At 41.1% G+C, this 21851-nt stretch overlaps 1 protein-coding gene across 1 annotated transcript in view; it reads left to right on the forward strand.

Annotated features, from left to right (window-relative positions):
• The window catches only part of ADGRV1 (adhesion G protein-coupled receptor V1), a 444841-nt gene that overhangs the window by 299780 nt on the left and 123210 nt on the right, over positions 1-21851 (forward strand). The window contains exon 86 of the mRNA XM_065406543.1: positions 15003-15119. Coding sequence (XP_065262615.1) covers positions 15003-15119 — 117 coding nt within the window. The remainder of the gene's footprint in view (positions 1-15002; positions 15120-21851) is intronic.

The raw sequence follows: 21851 nt of genomic DNA on the forward strand, positions 1-21851 counted from the left end.
GTTTCAAGGACTGGTGGACCACTGTAGCAAGCAGATTTACAGATACGAATGCAGTGTAGTCCTGAAGGGTCCATGATGTTTCGCTATTTTAATTAACACAGAAAGAACTGTTTGCCCCCAGGACCACTGTAGAGATTAATGGTGTGTAGCTTTTCTGAGGGACTCCGCTTATCCCTGATGCCCTGGCTAATGAAGTGATACACAGGCTGCTTGGACAGAAGGAAGGAACATTTTAACTATCCCCTCAGTAACTGCAGAATGGTAGTCCCGTGTGCATTCGGCTGTTTGAAAGGCAGATGGTGCTGCTTATGGAATAGGTTGGAAGCAGCTCAAAAAAAATGTTCCAACCATAATAACTGCATGTTGTTGTTGTTTGCACAATATTTGTGAGGGCAAGGGGGAAAGCCTTACACTTGGGTGGGAGGCTGAACTGCAGAAACTTGCTTAGAGGTTTGAGCAGCCAATAAGGCCTAGCAGAGCTCAGGATAGCTTCCATTAGCTACCCCTCTCCCTCTTTTTCCATGCTTTCCTTTACCATGGTGATGCTGTCTGTACCCACAGCAATGCTTTCCGTGGCCACAACACTTTCCTTGACCACTGCCACAATCTCCTGAGAGAGCTGCATTTCTTTCTCCTGATGGGTCTTCATGCACAGTTTCCATCTCTCAGCCAGCCTGGTTTTCCTCTGTGACTCAGCCATGAGTTCTGCAAACATGTCCTCACGAGTTTTCCTTTTTCTCCTTGCTACGATGGCCAGCCTGTCAGCAGTATATAGAGGCCAGAGTTTATACTCCTGGTTTTGTTTTGCAGTTTTGTTTGTGCACTGGAAGCCCGTCTGTGGGATTGGAGGTGTAAAGGGGAGGTTGGGGGGCATCGGACAAGTTAGATAGTAATCCCCTATACATCCCCTTCAGGCTGTCCTGATTCTCACTTGCTGTGGCAGGTGACTAGTAGGTCGAGAATGGTTTTATTCAAATAGGCAAAGGGCAGACCGATGAGATATGCTGTGAAGTTATTCACTGGGATGCTTTTCCCCCCCGACCCCCCGAAGTTCTGCAGGAGTAGAAGGGACTTGCAAGCTATATCAGGGGGAATGGATGTGCTGCTGTTTCCTATAATGCGCATAACAAAGTCAGGCAGTTTCTCAGTCTTAGGTTCCATGTGGAGAAAGTGCAGAAAAAACTAGGGTTCTGTGCTGATTGTCAGCTCCAGTGTTAGGGCATTTGTACCTCAGTGGGGAGCCGTGTTGGTTGTGCCTTCACCGGGCATACAATGTGCACTCAGACATCATGTAAACTACAAAAACTATCCAAATGCCTTTTTCTGTCAGCACTGTCTCAGTAAACTGCTGAATTTTGCACAAATGAATGCTTTTGGTATTCAAATCTGCTGCCAGACGGGAGCAGGGTACAGACTGTGACTGTGCCATGCTGGGGGAGGGGGGGCCACCATTTTGAAACAGCAAAATGGGGGGGGGGAACTCTTCGCTCACCTCCATCAACAACGATAATAATAAATTGCCAAGACAGGTACTTATATGCTGATATTCTTTCCAAGGGATCTGACTCTTCAGTCCAGGCCTGAGTTTCTGGCTGGGAATTGGCCTCAGCTGATACAAAGCAGGAATCCGGGTCAGTTGTAGCAGGGCAGGACTGGGGCTGTCTTTCCAGGTGGCTGTTGTCAGAATCCTGAGTCTCCAAAAGATCCTGGTTCTCCGGGGAGCAGCTTCTCTCCAGCATCTTCCTGCTCATCCCCTGATGTGCCTAGCCAGTCGTCCTTGTGTGGGGGAAGAGTGCGGGTAGCAGGCTCCAAATAGTGCCTTAACTGTAATTATCAAAAAAGGGACAGGTCACATCCCCTCCTGAATTGTTTTTCTTTACCCCTCATTTCAGTGTACTTTCTCCTGAGCTGCTTGCTCTTTATTCTGCACTAGTCATAACCCTTCATGGATATCTGCTTTGCAACATCCACGAAAAGGTCCTTTTTCCTCTGGCTGGCCACGGAGCTTCCTGAACCAGTGCTTCTCCCCAGATGGCGATGAAATCTCAGGATTGCTCCTTGCAGCTGTATGAGGCATGTTGTGGGCCTTCTGGACTGCAATTGCAGTTGTATCACCAGAATAATGATACAGTGGGATTCAGGAGCAAATGGGCAAAATCTGGCTCTGCATCAGCTTTTAAAAGGGAGAGAGGACTGTCTTGGAAACTTAACACCAGGGCAGGGAGGGCATACAAGTAAACAGGTTGGTAATGGTCAACCTGCAAAGAACTGTGGGTAGCTGTTGGAAGGACGCAAAAAGTGGTGCTCAGCAATTGCTTGCATGTGAACAAAAGACTGAACTAATACAATTAGAAGCAAACCTAGTCCACTTTGCCACAGAGCTCCAGAGTGCCTGATAAATAGGGAGTTAGTGCACAATGATGGGGTTTTCAAATCCAATTAACTCATTTGATCAGTTTAAAACCCCCAGGTAGACACATCCTTAGCAGACCATATAATAATTCATTGTTTGCAGATTTGATCCGCTGGGTATTTTGGGGCATATCCATGTTAACTCTTGTTTGCAGCATAACTGCGGTGATATGAGTAGGTAAACAATGGCTCTATTCTTAATAGAGCTAGTCAGAAATTTCCATTGAAACTTTTTAAAATGTTTTTTGATAAACGTCATCATGGATTTATAAGCCTTTTTTTTAGTAACCATATATATGTTTAATGTTATAACTAAAACCAAAGGAACTGATGCTGATTCCTACTTATTATAAAGTATTTTTCAAGTGTCCACTAATTATGCACCAATTTGGTTATGACTATTATATTGAAATAATTTAGTAAATTATTCATGCAAATGCACAATGGAGCTTTGTTCCCAAGTGTTTCACCTCCATTCAGTATTCATAATGCAGATTAAATATTAGCTATTTTTCTTTAAAGCTAAGTAAATTATTTTATACATTATTTTAAATATTTGCTTTAAATTGTGTCATATTTCTCTGTGTTCCAATGCATGTTGTGTATTGGATTGTTACTTTGACCAGAAAGATTGATTTGGAACTTAGGCTGTTGTCAGAAAATCTACACATTTTTTACTGATTCCTTTGTGGGTATTTTTGGTCTGGCGGTCAATATCAGAACAGAAAAAGAACATGAGTGCTAGTCTAACCTGCAGAACAACAGCGAAAGGTATGATTTATTAAAAAATAATTCCAGGAGGGTAACGCTTTTTTAATCTATTTAAAGAAGATCAAAGCAGAAGAGGGCTGCTCTATGAGGATATTGTGGGGTTTTTAATAGGTCACTTAGCATGTTATTGTTCATTGCAATTAATTACAACAAAAGAAACCACACAGTCAATTCAGTCTTTGCTGCTGCTTCCCCTGTTTGCACTATGTTGGTGTAATAACAGTTAATATATATTTTTACAGAAATACATGAATACGGGGAGGGTGGAGGACTCCTTCCCAATCTGGAGCCAAGAAATAAAAGAAAAAGCAGTTGTCTTGTTGTCAGAAAAATCTAGTAGTATTTTGTGTTAGAGCCAGTTCCTGCAAAGATTTATTTACGTGAGTAACTTTACTTATGCGAGGAGACGCATTAAGTCAGTAAAATTTTGCGACTAAAATTGTTTGTGTTTAAGCCTTTGGAGCACTGGTTTCTTATTGTGGAGCAGGAACTGAGCACCTGAGAAAATGCATACCACGTCACAACGATAGTGAAGTACAGTATTTCACCAAAATCATTGCTATCATGAATACTATGTCAGAGTTTGCTGGTTGTGTATGTATGTGTTGCACATCCTCAAACAGTTCCTAAAGGGAGCGACTCCTCCCAGGGAGGAAGGAGCCCTATCTCAGGAAGTGATTCTGAAAGGAGATTCAGCGTGTGGGTGTTGCTCCATGCTCTCTGCCTGTAGGAGAAAGCTAAACTATTTTGTACTAGCAGCAGGAGGGGACCTATCTGTGTATTTTCTTCCTGTAATAAATGCATATTGTTCTGTTTGTTAAACTTGTGCCTGTGTTATTCCAGGGACTCCATCTGCTTGTGTAGCTCACATACCAATAAGGAAACGACAAAGTTTTGTAATGATACCAAATTAATCCAGAATTTATGTTCAGGGCTACGTTAACTCCAAAAGAAGAACAGATCTTATTTTATTTCTCCTCTCAGGCCCTGAATGTCCCTGTGCTGTTATGACCATCTCTTTGATTGTGACCTGTGAGATACGGGTGTCTCCAGAACCTGTTAAAACTTCTTGTAAATCATGCACAGGGGTCTCTATAGAGTGTTCCCTTTTTCCTCCTCTCTAGCAGATATATCACTGCCTCCTCAGCACTCCTTGGAAATAAGACTAAATTATGATTCTCAGATTGGTTTTCCCAAGGTGGTAGCACTTCATGTTACTTCTAGACTGCTAGGTCAACCCTTTATCTTACTTTCACGCATCTTATTATATAGTGAACTTATTTTAGCATTTACCCATAATGGCACTGAAAGCTACCAATATCAAATATTTAAGAAGTAACTCAATGTAATTTAGCTAATACAGTATATAATATACTTACATCTCTAAGGCCTTTTCAGCTTTTATTCTCCCATCATGCTGAAAAGTTTGACTGGAACCTTCTCAAGATTGGCTGGTTCTAGCTGGCTAGGGCATGACACTTGGGTAAGTCTGTTTCCCTACAAAATTTAACACCCAGCTAAATCTGCCAGAGCCTATCATCCTCAATTGCTATTACATATTTTCTTTGACCAAATGTAGCTAATCTAGCATTAATAAGATCCTTCATATTCTATATCCAAAGTAAGGAAGATTATATAATTTAAATATTTAAATAAAATGAATAAATGATTCTTACAACAAACTGTTGCAAATTCAGTAGTTTCAAAATATTTTCACTGCGTAATTATGGGACAGTTCTTCCCCCTGTTCAGAGGAGATGTGAATGTGCAGTCATAATAAATGCTAAAACAAATCCACCATTTAATAAGAAAATTGAAAGGAAGATCTGTCTAGTCCAGAAGTAGCACAAAGTGAAAGCTCAGATCAAACTTCACCAGTTCTTGACGTTCTTACCTATAAAGGGCCAGATTTTCAAATGCTCACAAAAATATATCTGGACATGTATAATGCGCACCATTAAAAAAGAGAAGTTTACTGTCCTATGGTGGTCATTATTGGACATTATTTGTGGTATTCACTATAGGCAGGTTTAGGGTCTCAGTTTTAAAAATATGGTTCAAATCTCAAGAACTTTTGGAAGCGTCTTCGGTCCTGCAGAGTTTTCTGTCCATTTTATGCTGCATCCTGACCACTTTGTTCACTGTTTTGTTTTTGGGTTATTTTTATAATGCTCCACATCATAGAATTTAAGCACTTATATGGACCATGCCCACCTACATCTCCTACTACTTACTTTACATTCTCCTCCTATTTCTGTATTCCAAATATCTATTCTTATTGCTTCTAAATTCTAACCCATCTACTTCCTGCTTGACTGCTATGTAGGACCGGATTAAAGAATTTTGCAGCACTCTGCATTATGGAAATTGGGCCCTCCTCCCCTTCTTCCTTAAACTAGACAGAGCATGTGATATGCAGACTGTAAATATGAGATTATCATCAGAGTTAGAGCTTTCTCAGCAGAAAATACAGAAGTATCACTGACAGAGAAGATTTTGTGTTCTTATGCTACTGTATTTTGAGTATTAGAACACAAACAGGATTTGAATATAAGAATAAAGTCGTATATAGCCCCAAACAATTAAAGTGACTGATATATAAATACCCAACAAAAACATGGCTTTAACTATAGTGGTATAGGGGCTTCTTCTAAGATCGGAGGCTAGTAGAATCTATTATATCACTGTAGTCCAGGTTTTATGACAAGTCACTCTCAATGGACACTAAAGCAAAGGTGTCAATTCTGGACTGCTCTATCATTGAGCAGTCATAGCTTTTAGTTCTGCTCATCCTGGAGAATAATCATTCTGCTTCAGCATTTCTAACTGGCAATGTGAGGTAAATACAATGAGCGATGTCCACATCTGGAAAAGTGGATTCCAGGTGGCAAGACTTCAACTGCTTTAATAGGTTAATTGGCAATTTACAAGCTTCATTTTTTTGCAAAGGAATAATACTGTTCAAACTCATCTTCAAAAGTTACTTTGAGATCAGATGGATATTTTGCAAACAAAGCTGCAGCTGCAAAATGTAACTTGGTATGGAGCATATTGCTGAAGTTGGTTGGGAAGCCAAAATCCTTATATAGGCTTCCCAAAGATTTTGCAGAGACACTTTCAAACTGTCAGTTATGATATTAAGTTTCTATTCTAAACTTTTCTGGCCCCCACAGCTCCACATTCAGTGTATTGGATTCACATGCCTGTTTCCATTTTGGGAAATGATGAGTTTCACTGTAATAGGCTTGAGATACAGTTGGTGCCTTTGACTTTCGAAATGTTCCAGTTTCAAACTGAGCCCTCGGGTGCAATAAAAAAAATCACCCAGTGACTGCAGGAGTTGGATAGCAGAACCGACATTGATACCTGCTTTTTAAAATGGCTGAAATCACTGAAGGACATGATTCCATAGCTCTGCCATAAATGTGGTTTCAAGAAAGGTCCATCTTGTCTTGCAGAAACTGTGCTTTTGTTTGTGTAATCCCATATGCAGTGGTGTCTTTGCTGACTTTATCCAGAGCTTCTCGTATACGTACACAATTGTGACATAGGGCTTTTGTGGATTCAGCATGGCAGGACCAAAGGATGCTGGACAGAGATTTTAGAACCAAAATAGGATTATTTTCTTTTCCTTTAAATCCCTCAATAAGGATTTTCCAGCGATGCGTTGAGACAGCAGAGAAGGTGTAGAGTCCTTGGAGGAAGCCAAAAAAATTCACTGCTTGGACACAGGTTGCCAAAAATATTCAGATAATGTGCTGCACAAGGGACATAATCTTCTACAGAATTAATATGCCTAATACGTGTCTGAAGGCATGTTGGCAGCATTGACATAGGTCTGACAGCAATAATCCAAAATATTAATACCAAGTTTGTTTAAAGTAGACAGCACATTCTCTGCAAGGCTTGGCACATATTTTAGAAAATGTTCAACAGGATTTCCACTTTCATTAAAAAAAACGAACAATGAATGCTAGCTGATCCATGAGAAATATCAGGAGTACTGTCAACTGCAAGAGAGTAATATTTGGCAGTGTAAATTTCCTCTTGTATTGCTCTTAGAACTTTCTTCCACATCAGTTAAAAATCTCATCACAGATAGTGGAGGAAATATATGATGGTTTTCCATGTCCAAACTTCTTGATATGACTTGCAAGGAAGTTACCAAATTTGGAAATTAGCTCTAAAATTCTCCCCAAAATTCCACTGTGAATAAATCCAGTGTTTTCATCATCCCAGTGAAATGGGAGTCATCCTTCAGCAAGAAATTTCATTACCTTCACAACTTGCTGTAGCACCTCTTAGACTTGATTCTGATCAACAGGGAGAGATTGGTTGTGAATCTGAAGATGGAAGGCAATTTGCATTAAAGTGATCATGAAATGATAAATTTCATTATTCTAAAGAAAGGAAGGAGTGAAAGTAGCATAAGGACAATGGACTTCAAAAAAAGAAGACTGTAACAAATTCAGAGAAATGGTAGTAAAAAATGGGAAGAAAATCTAAGGGGAAAAGGAGTTCAGGAGCGCTGACAGTTTATCTACTTAGCGGGGAGGGAGAGCTAATAACTGATTATATCAAGAAAGGGTGAGGTGTTTAATACCTATTTTGCTTCAGTCTTCACTAAATAAAGTTAATGGTAACCAGATAATCAATACAATTAATTTTGACAACATAAGGGAAGGAACACAAGCCAATATAGGGAAAGAACAGGTTAAAGAATATTTAGATAAGTTAGATGTATTCAAGTTGGGAAGTCCTGATGAAATTTATGCTCCGTACTTAAACTAGCTGACGCAATCTCGAAAACATTAGTGGTTATGTTCAATGACTCATGGAGGTTCCAGAGGACTGGAGAAGGGCAAACATAGTACCTGTCTTTTAAAAGGGGGAACAAAGAGGATATGGGAAGTTATAGGCCAGTCAGCCTAACTTTAATACTTGGAAAGATACTGGATCAAATATTAAACAATCAATTTGTAAGCACCAGGAGAACAATCGAGTTATAAGGAGTAGCCAGCATAGATTTGTCAAGAACAAATGATGCTAAACCAAAATGATTTCCTTTTTTGACAGGGTTACTGACCTAATGGATTGGGGGTAGTAGGAGACATGATATATCTTGATTTTACTAAGGCTTTTGACACAGTCCCATGTGACATTCTCATAAGCAAACTAGGGAAATGTGATCTAGCTGAAATTACTATAAGGTGGATGCAATACTGGTTTAAAGAGTATACTCAGAGTAGTTATTAATTGATCACTGTTACACTGGGAGGACCTATCTAGTGGGATCTCACGGGAGTACCTGGGTCTGGTACTATACAGTATTTTCATTAGTGATGTAGATAATGGAATGGAGAGTGTGCTTATAAAATTTGCAGTGACACCAAGCTGGGAGGGGTTTGCAAGCACTTTAGAAGACAGGATTGGAATTCAAAACAATCTTGACAAATTGGAGATTTGGTCTGAAATCAACAAGATGATATTCAGTAAAGACAAGTGAAAAGTATTTCATTTTGGAAGGAAAAATCCAATGGACAATGCCAAAATAAAATGGGGAATAACTGTCTAGGTGGCAGTACTTCTGAAAAGAATCTGGATATTATAGTGGATCACAAATTGAATATGAGTCAGTGTGATGCAGTTGTGAAAGGCTAATATTCTGGGCTGTAGTAACAGGATTCTTGTATGTTAGACACAAGAGGTAATTGTCCCAGTCTACTTGGCACTGGTGAGGCCACAACTACAGTGCTGTGTCCAATTCTGGGCACTACACTTTAGGAAAGATGCAGACAAATTGGAACAAGTCCAGAGGAGAGCAACAAATGTTTAGAAAACCTGGCCGATTGGGAAAGGTTAAAAAATTGGGTATGTTTAGTCTGGAGAATAGAAATGGGTTGGTAGGGGGAGTACCAAATAGGTTAAGAGCTCTTTGTAAAGAGGACTATGATCAGTTGTTCTCTATGTCCGCTGAAGGTGGGACAATAAGTAATTGGCTTAATCTGCAGCAAGAGAGAAGAGAGATTTCGGTTAGATACTAGAACATTTTTCCTAACTATAAGTAGAATTAAGTAGGTTTCCAAGGAAGGTTGTGGAATCCCCATCATTGGAGATTTTTAAGAACAGGTTGGACAAACCATGCCAGTGACAGTCTAAGTATAGCTGGTCCTACATAAGTGTAGGGGGCTGGACTTGATGACCTCTTAGGTCCCTTCCAGCCCTATATTTCAGTGATTCTTTTATACCATTTCTCTCTTTGAAACTGAAGTGACAGCTCAGTATCAATATGCTGATTTACTTTAGATACCTTAACATAAGAAATCATGACAAATTGATAGTCACGGTTACTCTCATGCTCTGAAATTCAAGCAGTAGAATGAGCCCAATCACTGAATCCATCACAAAAAGCATTCTTCTTGTCTGAAAAAAGCTTGCACATGAAACAGAACATAGCACTAAATGGAGGTGACTACAGCAACCATTCCCACATGACTGTTTCTCTGTTGACCAGCTTTCAAGAGAGAGTGTCTCTGGACACAGATGATAACTGTAAGGCCGATCACCCATGTGTTTGTACAGCTGTTCGGATATTTTGAAATCTGCATAATGGTTTTGGCAATTGGATTCAATCCTGTACTTTTGGACATTATCACCTACCTGCCATTTGGCTGGGTCTGTCGATGAAAATGACGAAGATGATTGTGAAACAATATTGTGTAAGGTGAGATTGCTTATCTCCATCTCAGCCATATGTAGGTGAGCATAAGGAGGGCCCTTACAACTTGTTCTGCATTAGACTGTACTGGGCCTTTTCAGTGGCACAGACTGAACTTGACATTCCCTGCACTGCAACATCAACATGAGTTACCACTAGATTTAAAAAAATCGCTCAGTTTCAGTACTTTGCTAAGTAACCCTTTGTCCTGCAATTCCTTTTCTTTAATCAGTTTTCATTTAGAGGAGCTTCTCATTTGTTTCCAACATGCCATTTAAATTAAATTAGTTAATTTTATATAACTATAGTGTGGACGTCTTGATTTTTTTTTTTTTTTTTTTTGGTCATTCGCACTTCATAAAGGTATGTACATTCAGGGGCTGCTCTAGCTACAGGCAAACTAGGCAGCTCAACATGCTAAGAGGCTTTCCCCCCTTTTAACCAGATCTTCCCATTTTAATGCACACATTCTTTGAACAACATAGTTTTCAAGGATTTGTTCTGGAGAACCGAAGTTTTAGAAAATAAATAGGCAGGTCATTGTGCACTGGTCCTTATGTATCTGAAAATTGTTTTAAAGTAATCAAAAGTAAGGAAAAAAAATGTGACAGGCAGATATAAAATTCCAGTTAACTTTTGAAAACAATTCAACTGTTTAATATTAATCTGCATATCTCCCAGAAGATTTCACCATATGATCTTCCCTCAGTTTCCTTCCTAGCATCCCTTTGTTCAGTTCTATGCATGTCTCTGAAGGTTAGATCAAGTCATAGTTTGCAACAGAGATGTAACATTTATTTTTTGGCTTTTTGAATGTAATCCGTTGATCTTCACTTGCATCAGATTTCTTTAAAGAGGTACTAGAGCAGACTGGGCATGAAATTAGGTGCCATTGCTAAATTATTGATTGTAGCATCCTTTACTTATATTATACAATCCTCTGCTGTTTATGCTGACTTGTAAGTAAGCTTTTTCATTAGCATCTTGGACAAGTCAAATGCCTACGCAGCTTGGCTAAAACAACTTCCAGTTTCCCAGACAAATACTAGATTAATCTACAAGATAGTCCCCTATTGCAAAAAAATCCTAAGAGTGACCAACCTGATGGTAATGTCATATAGGAGAAATATACTGAATTGGCTGAAGATCATCTCAGTCTCTGGGTGGATGGGAATGCCTTGCATTGCACAACAGGGAACCCTCTAGCCAGTTGGTGAATGGCATTGATAAGTTTCCAAAGTTTCCAGTCCTCTTTTCTTGAAAGATTGTGGCTTCAGTTTGGGGGACATGATGGGAGAAGGTTAAAGGAGTAAAATAAACTCCGCAGAATCCGATCAAGAAAAGGAGGACTCCAGTCTTCTGTGAGGGTAAAAAAGTGCTAAAGCTGAAGGGGAAGCTTTCCCATCAAAAAGCCAAAGGGCAGCAGCATAGAGAAACAACCCTACCACCAATTTTCTTGTCTCCTATCACATTCATCTGTTTAGAGTTGGTTCACAAAATGTTAATTCTCAGGAATCTGGACAAGGAAACAGATGCCTACGACAGCAGAATCTGCCTAGGGCTGGTGCCGAACCTGACTGGCACTGCGCTGCAACCCTGGGGTGACCGCACCACTCACTCAAATTTGGACAAATTTGTCCAAATGAACCTGAAATTGCCAAGGCAAAGTTTACAGAACCTTTTGCTCCACTAGTTCTGTGGGATAAAATAAATGTTATTTTAATATGTGAAAATCTTGAGTATGTATCACCTTCACTTATTTTCTGACATTATGTATACTACATACTAATACATTTTAAGGAATCAGATATTCACATTGCATGAGAACTAGTGCAGCATTCTCATATGAAGATTTAGGTGTCTCTCTCTGCAGATATTTTCAATGTAAATTCCGAGATCCATTTGGTCAAACATAGATACAAATGCTTTGTTAGATATTCCTATCAGTGTGCAGTATGTAACCAATGTAGCTATCTTGCTTATAAAAGGTCTACAAGGAAAAAACAAATTATGACTTAATTTTTTCCTTCTTTTTTAGCTGCTGCTTGTGTTTAAATTGCTCAATTTAAGTAGCACACTGTAAAACTACAAAAATGTACTGCAGTGTGAATAAATTATCATCTTTTAATTCTTGTTCTGAGTAATAGTAAATGATTAACACCAGCTGTTTCTAAAGAGTGTATTTTTTTTATTATTAGAAGTAATAAAAACCAAGGAGCATGTCTACTGTAGTGAAACTTGTAATTAACTGAAACAGAAGTCTGCAGGCCTCATTTTCTTTAAGGGAGGTGCACCAAACTCTAACAGAAACATTGTGATCATGAAGAGAGAGGTTCTAAAAGCAAACTTTATGGGCTGTAGACACATGCTGATTGATTTGTTTAATTCCCCCCCCCCACACACACACACACACACAGACACAGTAAGACTTTCTTTTAATTTTAAATAATCACATAGAGATGTACACAGATCTCAAAGCAGGATCCTGGGGTGAAATCTTAGTCCAATGGAAGACAGTGGGAATTCCTGGTTGACTTCAGTGGGGACAGTATTTCATCCCCCAGTGTTTGGCAGAGATATGGTTTCAAATTATCAACCTGCCCACCCCATTCAGCTTTGGAAACAATGGTACACTATAGTTTTACAATTTAAAAATCTGTATTCTGTACATTAAATTTGAATTTACATGGTGTGTGTGTGTGCGTGCTTTTTTGTACTCATGGAATGTTCAGATTTGTTTTTAAAATTATTTTTAATGTATGAATAATGCATCAGGAAAACTCATTCATTGGGGAAAAATAGTCTGTCTCTCTTTAAATGAACAGTTGTATGAAGTGTCTGATTTTATTCATCTGTATTTTGACACTGATGAAGGTTCTGAGCTGGAATGAGGAGGTTCTAATTTCCTTCTATTTAATCACCAGGTGATTTTTCTTAATATCGTAATATGATTTAATCACCACCATTTTTGGTTAATCAGTTCAAACAATTGTTACATAAGTAAATGACTGTCAAGCAGGGATCCTGACAGAGATATGTTTCTCTTCAACATCAATAAGTAAAGGTTCCAATGTATTTTTTATTTTTATTTGGTCAGTATGTCAGAAAAACCTTGTAAATGTCCTGATCCCTTTCTCAGTGATACGTTCTCGCTAGCATTCTGCTTCATCCCCTGTATGGCACAAAAAATATCTCTCACAGATTGGTGCAATTTGCAGCTTTTCCTTTTGAGTCACTAGTTAAAAGAAGCTGTTTCAGGCCAAACCGGATGGCCTTGACATGGCACGGTGGCCTGGACAGGGCCCGGTAGAGAAGCATATACTGCTGCAGTTTTTAATATTCATAGAACAAAGTCTTCAGATTAGAGTTCCAAGTCCATTCACAAACAGAACTGCTCCACAGTGGAGTGTGTGTTACTGAAAAGAAATTTGGAACTATTGGCTAAAAGCAAAACCTGTTCCCAAATGGAGGAATAGAACTGGTTTATCCCTAAAGAGAGAGGGGAAAAAAACAACATATCTTTCTCTTTTTCACAAAAATGGTAGATTTAGCCTATTCTGCATTCTTTATGTGAATGATTAGATTCTTCTAGATCAGGGGTCGGCAACGTTTGGCACGCGGCTCGCCAGGGTAAGCACCCTGGCGGGCCGGGCCAGTTTTATTTACCTGCTGACGCGGCAGGTTCGGCCGATTGCGGCCCCCACTGGCCGCGGTTCGCCGTCCCGGGCCAATGGGGGTGGCGGGAAGCGGCGCGGGCCAGCGATGTGCTGGCCGCGGCTTCTTGCCGCCCCCATTGGTCCGGGACGGCGAACCGTGGCCAGTGGGGACCACGATCGGCCGAACCTGCCGCGTCAGCCGGTAAATAAAACTGGCCCGGTCCGCCAGGGTGCTTACCCTGGCGAGCCGCGTGCCAAACATTGCCGACCCCTGTTCTAGATAATGTGTTAGAAGTATTTTATCTGTAGTAGAATTCACAGGAGCCAGATCTGAAACTCACTGAGCTCCAACTCACATTTTAACATGATTTTTTTTTTCTTTTAGATTTTTTGGTTTTGTTTTGCGGTGCTAGTAGTTAAAAACAAATAATGGAAAATAACAGTTCTAACAATAATGATGCCTTTGTTAAAGAGTCATGCCAGTGTGGGAAAGGAAGCATAGCCATCTGGTGTCTAGGATGGGATGCCTCAGAACAGCATGGTAGAGAACAACTTACTGTTCCGTAAAAGTGTCTTATAACTTCACCCTAGCACCTGTTGCACACTGCAACATATAGGCAAAGGACTGATTATTTATCAGGCCAGCAAACTACTCCTTTTGAGCCTTGTTGCACTTGGTAGGAGGATGGTATAGCTGGTACCCAACCTACTGCTGTTTTGAGCTTGAGGTTGCAATCTTGTCCTACTTGACACCCTTTTCACCCACTAATGCAACAGCACAGTACAGGACATGATTTTTCCTTACGTCCAGATTTCATAACAAATGCTTTTGGGGCAAGAAGCAGGAGTGGGTGTACTATAAGTTAGGTTTATAAATATATTTCATGTGCTGTTTTGAGAATATAAAAGACAACATGATGAAATATGCAGGATATGTTATCTAGAAATTTTTCAACAGGGCAGTGAAATGCAAATATATTTGATGCATGTTACATCACAAAACTGTTCTGTTTACAACGGATTTGAACTTTATATGGTGAGCTGGCAGGAAATCAGGCAGGGTGCCAACTATGTGACGTTCAAATCCGTTGTAAACAGAACCACTTTGAGACATTTTTCATTGTCAGGGTTTACTACAAATGTGATATAACGTGCAAATCAAGAAATGACAAAAGTCCATTAACATGCTTACAAAATAGGTCAGACTTATGATGCTGAGTCAATGGGAGCTCTGCTATTGATTTCAATTGAGCTAAAATTTCACCTCAGGATGAACATTAAATACATTTATCCCAAAGCATCACATTCCATTACTAATTAGTTTCTGAATTGAGTGGTAAATCATTGTAAATCATTCTGGCTTTCATCCCAACTGAAATTAAACTTGCTGATTACTTAATATTAATGTTGATTGGTTCCAATATGTATACACGTGTCTCTTACAGATTTCGTTTCTTGCCTCAGCTTACATAAGTCAAGAGCTCTCAGAGGAAAGCTGCTCTGCCCTGGGATCTATTACACATTACCTTTACCTTTGCCAGTTCAGCTGGATGCTCATTCAGGTTAGTATCTTTCTCTTACTCATTCACCAAAATCTGCTTAAGGGCAACTGACACTTGTACTGCATTTATGTCATTTCTTAATGTGTCTGTCATCACATTCCAGTGATATTGATGAGGCAAAGAACTTAAATAATCCCTACTAACCCCAGAGTGAAAGAGATCTAGAAATAAATTTTCAAATCAATTTGGAGATGTATTCCACTAAGTCCCATTAACATCCACGGCCCTTGTGCACTAAATCCCAGTTTGAAAATGTACCCAGTAGGAAGTACATTATGTGACAAAGTTTCTCCTCTATCTTGGTGGGTCCTGCGCTTATTGGCGGATTTTCTTGCCTCAGAGATTCATCATGTGGGTTGGGGAACAGCCCAGAGACCTTCCCCTCTGGAAGAACCCACAGTCCAGGTCAATTGGGAGGTTTGGGGGGAACCCGGGCCCGCCCTCTACTCCGGGTTCCAGCCCAGGGCCCTGTGGACTGCAGCTGTCTATAGTGCTTCCTGTAACAGCTGCATGACCGCTACAACTCCCTGGGCTACTTCCCCATGGCCTCCTCCAAACACCTTGCTTATTCTCACCACAGGACCTTCCTCCTGGTGTCTGATAACGCTTGTGCTCCTCAGTCCTCCAGCAGCACACCCTCTCACTCTCAGCTCTTTGCGCCTCTTGCTCCCAGCTCCTCACACTCACACCACAAACTGAAGTGAGCTCCTTTTTAAAACCCAGGTACCCTGATTAGCCTGCCTTAATTGATTCTAGAAGCTTCTTAATTGGCTCCAGGTGTCCTAATTAGCCTGCCTGCCTTAACTGGTTCTAGCAGGTTCCTGATAACTCTAGTGCAGCCCCTGCTCTGGTCACTCAGGGAACAGAAAACTACTCATCCAGTGACCAGTATTTTTGCCCTCTACCAAGTTGAAATACTAGTTACAAGTTATATTGGTCATCATAGTCAATATCAGTTTGTACTTTAGACCCATGTAAAATGAAAAATCCACTTCTTAATTCAAGTTGAGAAGTACAGCATAGAGAAAAGCTATTATAAGGCCAAAATGCTGCATCAGATTTACTGAAAAAGTAAACACATTCACAGACATGCCCAGGAGTCTGAGACAGAAGGCTTAATTCAGACATGATATAAGCAAGTAAAACGCTTGTGGAAATCTCTAGACTAAATCTATTAGTTGTGTAAACGTGTGATGTAAATTGGTCAAAGCAACTGTGAGATAAATCAGGGGAGGGCCCATCATGCATCCTCTGCAGATCTGCATTTAGCATCACATGCACCTCTGCACATATATGCTTACAGTATTGACAGGATTTGGGTGCATCATGTTTATAGTATACAATATCATATTTGCAGCACCTTCACTTAAATTGCTTTATTTTGTCTCACACACTGTCCAGCATACAGGATTGGGCCCTATGTAAGCACAAAATTCAGCAGAGATAAATTATGCTGTAACTGTGTGCTGCTTTGACCTTAGTAACGGAAAGACGTAAAAAAAAAAAATTCTTCTCCACTTCCTTGTGCTATGTCAAGAGGCTAATATAAACATGGAACAAAAACAAAAGGCAGCTCTCTACCATGGGTCCCAAGCCTTCTGTGCCTGTTAGCCTTAAATTGCAGTAATTGAGGAAAAGAAACACATAGTCAGCCTAAAACATACAATCACCCTTTTTGACCACTGCTGAACATTGAACAGAGATCTTCCTTGAGCTATACATAGTGATGCCTAGTTTTTTTTCCTGAGTTGATACAATTAGAACCCAATAAAATGTATGAGTAATTCAAATTATTCCCTTGAATATGCATTACTTTCCATTTGTCAATACTGAACTACTTCTGCTGATATGGCGCCCATTCACCTGGTTTGGTTAGCAATCTCTGAAGTTTCATGCACTTTTCACTGGTCTTGACTAACCTAAATAATTTTGTCATTTTCAGATTTAACCATCTCACTGTTTACCTCATTTCCAGATAATTGATCAATATATTAAACATCACATATTCCAGTATGGAACTTTATGACACCCCACTGGTAACCCTTGCCTGGATAATTGGCCATTTATTCCTACTCTTTGTTTTCTGTCTTTTAGCCAGTTTCTGGCTGTACCTTTCAGACCATAACTACTGAGTTCCTATAGTACAGTGGTGGGCAGCCTGTGGCCCGCATGCAGCCCATCAGGGTAATCTGATTGCGGGCTGAGACACATTTTGCTGACATTGACCATCCACAGGCATGGTCTCCCCCCGCATCTCTCAGTGGTCACGGTTCGCTGTTCCCGGCCAATGGGAGCTGCGGGAAGCGGCGGGCTGCAGGGACATGCTGGCCGCTGCTTCCCACAGCTCCCATTGGTCGGGAACAGAGAACCGTGGCCATAGGCGCTGGCTTCTGCTGGCGCCGGTGGGTGCTCGACCCGCCCCTGCCCCGCCCCTCCCACCCCGCCCCTATTCCAACCCCTTCCCCAAAGTCCCTGCCCCAACTCCGCTCCCTCCCTGCCCCTATTCCAACCACTTCCCCAAATCTCGCGCCTCTTCCCCACCGCCTCCCCTGAGCGCACCATGTTTCCGCTCCTCCCCCTGCCTCCCAGAGCTTGTTACGCCCTGAAACAGCTGTTTCACGTCAGCAAGTGCTGGGAGGAGAAGCGGGGATGCAGCGCACTCAGGGGAGGAGGCGGAGGTGAGGTGAGCGGGGGTGGGGTGGGGAGCTTGGCTGCCAATTTTTTCCTGTGGGTGCTCCAGCCTCGGAGCACCCACGGAGTCGGCACCTATGACCATGGCCACTGGGAGCTGTGGGGGGGCCGTGCCTTCAGATGGTCAACTTCAGCAAAATGTGTCTCAGCCTGCAATCAGATTACCCTGATGCGAGCCGCAGGTTGCCCACCACTGTTATAGTAGCTTTTTATGAAAAATGTTGTCAAAGACTTTTGGAAAGTACTCTTGCACCTTTTTTTGATCCAACCAGCTAATTAAAGTTCAGAGCCCTCAGGGGTGTTCTGTTAGGAGGAGAAAGTGGTGAGAGGTGTTTCTTTGATACATCTTGTTTATTGACAAGGAATGTACAAAGTCCCACTTCTCCAAATGCTGGAGGAACCAAGAGCAACAGGAGCAGTTTCTTAGTTTACAGCCTTTTTTGCCAATAAACTCTTTTTCTAGCTTTCCCCTGGGTCATACTGTACTAACAGGCTACTGCTTAGCTTTCTTGCTTTTTGCCTCTGCTTTTCTCTCTGTTCGGTTCTTCCCAGTTTCTCTGTGTCCTGCCTTCCCTCAAACACTCTCACACACAAACAATACTCGGTAAAAGCCCTCTGCCTACTCAGTCCAAAACTCATGTGTGGGTTTAAATAACCCTTTTGTCTTTAGTAGGGGCTTGTGATTAATTTATCCTCGCTGTTATGTTAATTGAAGGGTGAATTCACACCCATCAGTCTCAGCGAGGATTTAACTTGTCCCATAACAAGGTTTCACTCATCTTATAAAAAATATATCATCCAGTTCTTCTTTAGGCACTATTTTTGATAATTAGATACAGTTTTCCTTGGCAAAAGCCCATGCTCATTAGATCATGTTACGTTATTATCTTTTAGGTGTTTTATAATTTTATTTTTAATTATCAGCTTGACCAAGTACTGAAATAAGGCTTACTGGTTTGTAATTCCCAGATCACCTGTCCAGCCTTTTTTAAATGTAGGTCCTACATTTGCTACCTTCCAGCCCTGTGGTATATGTAGAAGCTGATTTTAATGAGGTTGCTTTTTTTTTTCCTAGTAGCTCAGTCACTTCATTCTTAGACATCCAAAAGATCTGAAGGAGTCTATCATCTGAGCCTGGTGAATTCATGCTTTTAAATTTACCAGTTTGTTCCAGCACCTCTTCTTTTGACATCTCAATCTCTTATAGCGCTTCATCTTTGTGAGAAAACTCCTGACTTTGTGTAGACCTACACTGAAATTAGCTTCTCCTCTTGTGTGTTCTCAGGCTAGTCATTCCAAAAAGCAATCCTTTACCTCTCTAAACATTTGTAACCTTTGCTGATGTATATGTATTTTATTAGACTTTGGCTCTTTGATCTATCTTGACAGTTATATACTCAATATCTGCTACCTCATTTGGAGGCCTGTAGTGTAAACCTAATACTATACTTGTTTCCTACAAGTTCAGTTGCGTAGTCCAGTCCACTCCTAATTTCTCTCTCTTTCTCAGTGGAATCTTGCAAATACAGCACTACTTCCCCACCTCTTCAATCTAATCTGTTCGTCTTCTATATTTTGTAGTCAAATATACTATCACATTGATTTTTATCATTCTACCAAAGTTCAGTAAATGCCTATAATGTCAAAATCCTCATCCATTCTAATTCACCTGTATTTTTAGCTTCTTGCCTTTATATGTAGATAATGTGTATTTTTATTTAAGTTCTTGATTTAATACTTTGTTGATTTTAACTGAATTAAATTTAACTGAATTTTTGATCTCAGCCTGTCCCTTCTTAAATCCAGCTGTAATTTCTGTCTTATCCTTTAGTGGATACGAAACACCTTAGTATTATTGACGGTCTTTCGTGCATGGAAAATGAGCTTATTTTTATATCAGTGAATGCCAGGTCCTGTGTGCTACAAAATGGGCAAGGCTACAAAAAGAACTGGAGCCAAATGGTAGCGAATAGGACTTTGCATCTGTAGTCATGATGTGCCTCAGTCCTCTTAATACTTTAAGCATAAATGTGTGAAGACTAGAGCTAGTTTGAAAAAAATGGGGAGGAGGGACATTTAAAGGTTTATTTTAATTTCCATTAAAATGTTAAAAATCCAAATTTAATCCAAATTATAATTTTTTAAAAAATTGGTCAGCTCTAGTGCATGACCGCTGTACACATCAAGATATACAAACATAGACCTTTCTTGTGCAATTTAGTTTGCTCTTACAGGGATTAAGATTTGTTCTGTGGCCTGCTCATTCCTAACATGCGCATAGGCTACAGTATCTTGTCACAACACACCGTAGACAATGCAAGCTACTGTATAAGTGCTTTATTACATGATTTTCCTAGATGTTTTGGTTGTTTCTTTATATACTTGCCGGATTTCCATGTCCCATTTGCGTGTATGCAATAGTTAGCCTAGCAGGATGGTGGAACAAGCCAGGACATCCGGAACAGAATCAGTAAAGCCAGGAACACCTTCGGGAGCTTAAATACAGTCTGGAAATCACCAAAATACAACACCAAAACCAAACAAGATTTATCAGAGCTGCATACTTTCAACACTACTTTATAGGGCAGAATGCTGGAGAATGACAAGGTATGACATGTCCAAACTGTTTTCATTTCATACAAGCTTCCTCAGAAAAATCCTTTGTATCTTTTGGCCCAGAACAGTCTCAAATCAAGTCCTGTTTACAAAGTGCAGCCAAGAAGATAGGAGCACCATCATTACCAGGAAGCATTGGAGATGGATTGACCATGAGTCTTTGGATGAAAACTGATTCCATCACCAGAATAGCAATAAGATAGACACCTGAAAACAAGTGAAAATGAGGCTGCCTGAAAACAACAAGGCGAAGAGCTGTGGAAACTGAGCTGAAAAACCTGGGGCACAGCTGGGAAACCATTGAAAGACTTGCCAGAAACAGACAGGAGTTCATCGCTGCCCTAAATGCCAGAAGGCGTAATGGGTACTAACTAAACTCAACTAACAGTTAGCATGATGGGATTGTATTGTCCTGCTATGAGTTAAGGCTGAAGTCTCTGGGGAAGAGTGAGATTTACTCCTGTTGCTGCATGCCATTGTCTTGTGGAAAGCAGTGGAGTCATATATGGAACTTATGCGGGCATGTTTCTGTCCCTTTCTGCCTAGGTGCAAATATTACATAAAACATATCCAATGAAAAATGGGGACACACCACTCTAAGATGTGCATCCCCAAGCAGAGTGTGAGATAAGTTTGCACTACTTTAGCTTCTCATAGCAGTGTATGCTTTTGTGTGCATGTATCTATGGTCCACGATATCTATCAAGTACATAATGGTGAAAGTTTAAGTTGCTTTTATTTTCAGGAAACATGCATTAACTGTATAGTAACTCACAAGTAGAAGAGAGAATTAAAGTATCTAGTAGCTGGTGCATAATCATACCTGTAGCAGATCGCTGACCCACCGCTGCAGCACCTCCTGTTGGTTGCCTTGGGAATAGCTAAATTCCAGCCTCGGAGTGCCTCCTTCTGGCCGGTGGCTTGCCTGCCTCAGGCTCCTGTGTCCCTCCTGGACCCCGGTGCCCTTTACCTGGGTGTTCTGCCCCCAGCAGTACCACCACACGCTGGGTCTCCCCTCCAGGGCCGGCTCCAGGAACCAGCCAACGAAGCAGGTGCTTGGGGTGGCCAATGCAAAGGGGCAGCATGTCTGGGTCTTCGGCGGCAATTCGGCGGCGGGTCCCTCAGTCCCTCTCAGAGGAATTGCCTCAGAGGAATGAATCGGCGTGGTTGAGCTGCCGCCGATCACGCTCTTCTCCTCCCCCCCCCCGTGCCATTTGGGGCGGCAAAAAAGCCTGAGCCGGCCCTGCTCCCTTCCCAGGGGAACCCCCAACCCTCTAAGCCCACCTTGCCTCAGTGGTTACTGCCAGTCGTCATCTAGCCCCCACTCTACTGGGGCAAACTGCAGTCTGTAATGGCCCCTCATCATTGGCAAGGGGGTTGGACCAGCTGCCTCTGCCTAACCCCGGGCTGCACCTCTGCTGCCCC

Source organism: Emys orbicularis, chromosome 6 (assembly GCF_028017835.1).
Source record: "Emys orbicularis isolate rEmyOrb1 chromosome 6, rEmyOrb1.hap1, whole genome shotgun sequence".
In the NCBI taxonomy this organism is placed as follows: Eukaryota; Metazoa; Chordata; order Testudines; family Emydidae; genus Emys; species Emys orbicularis.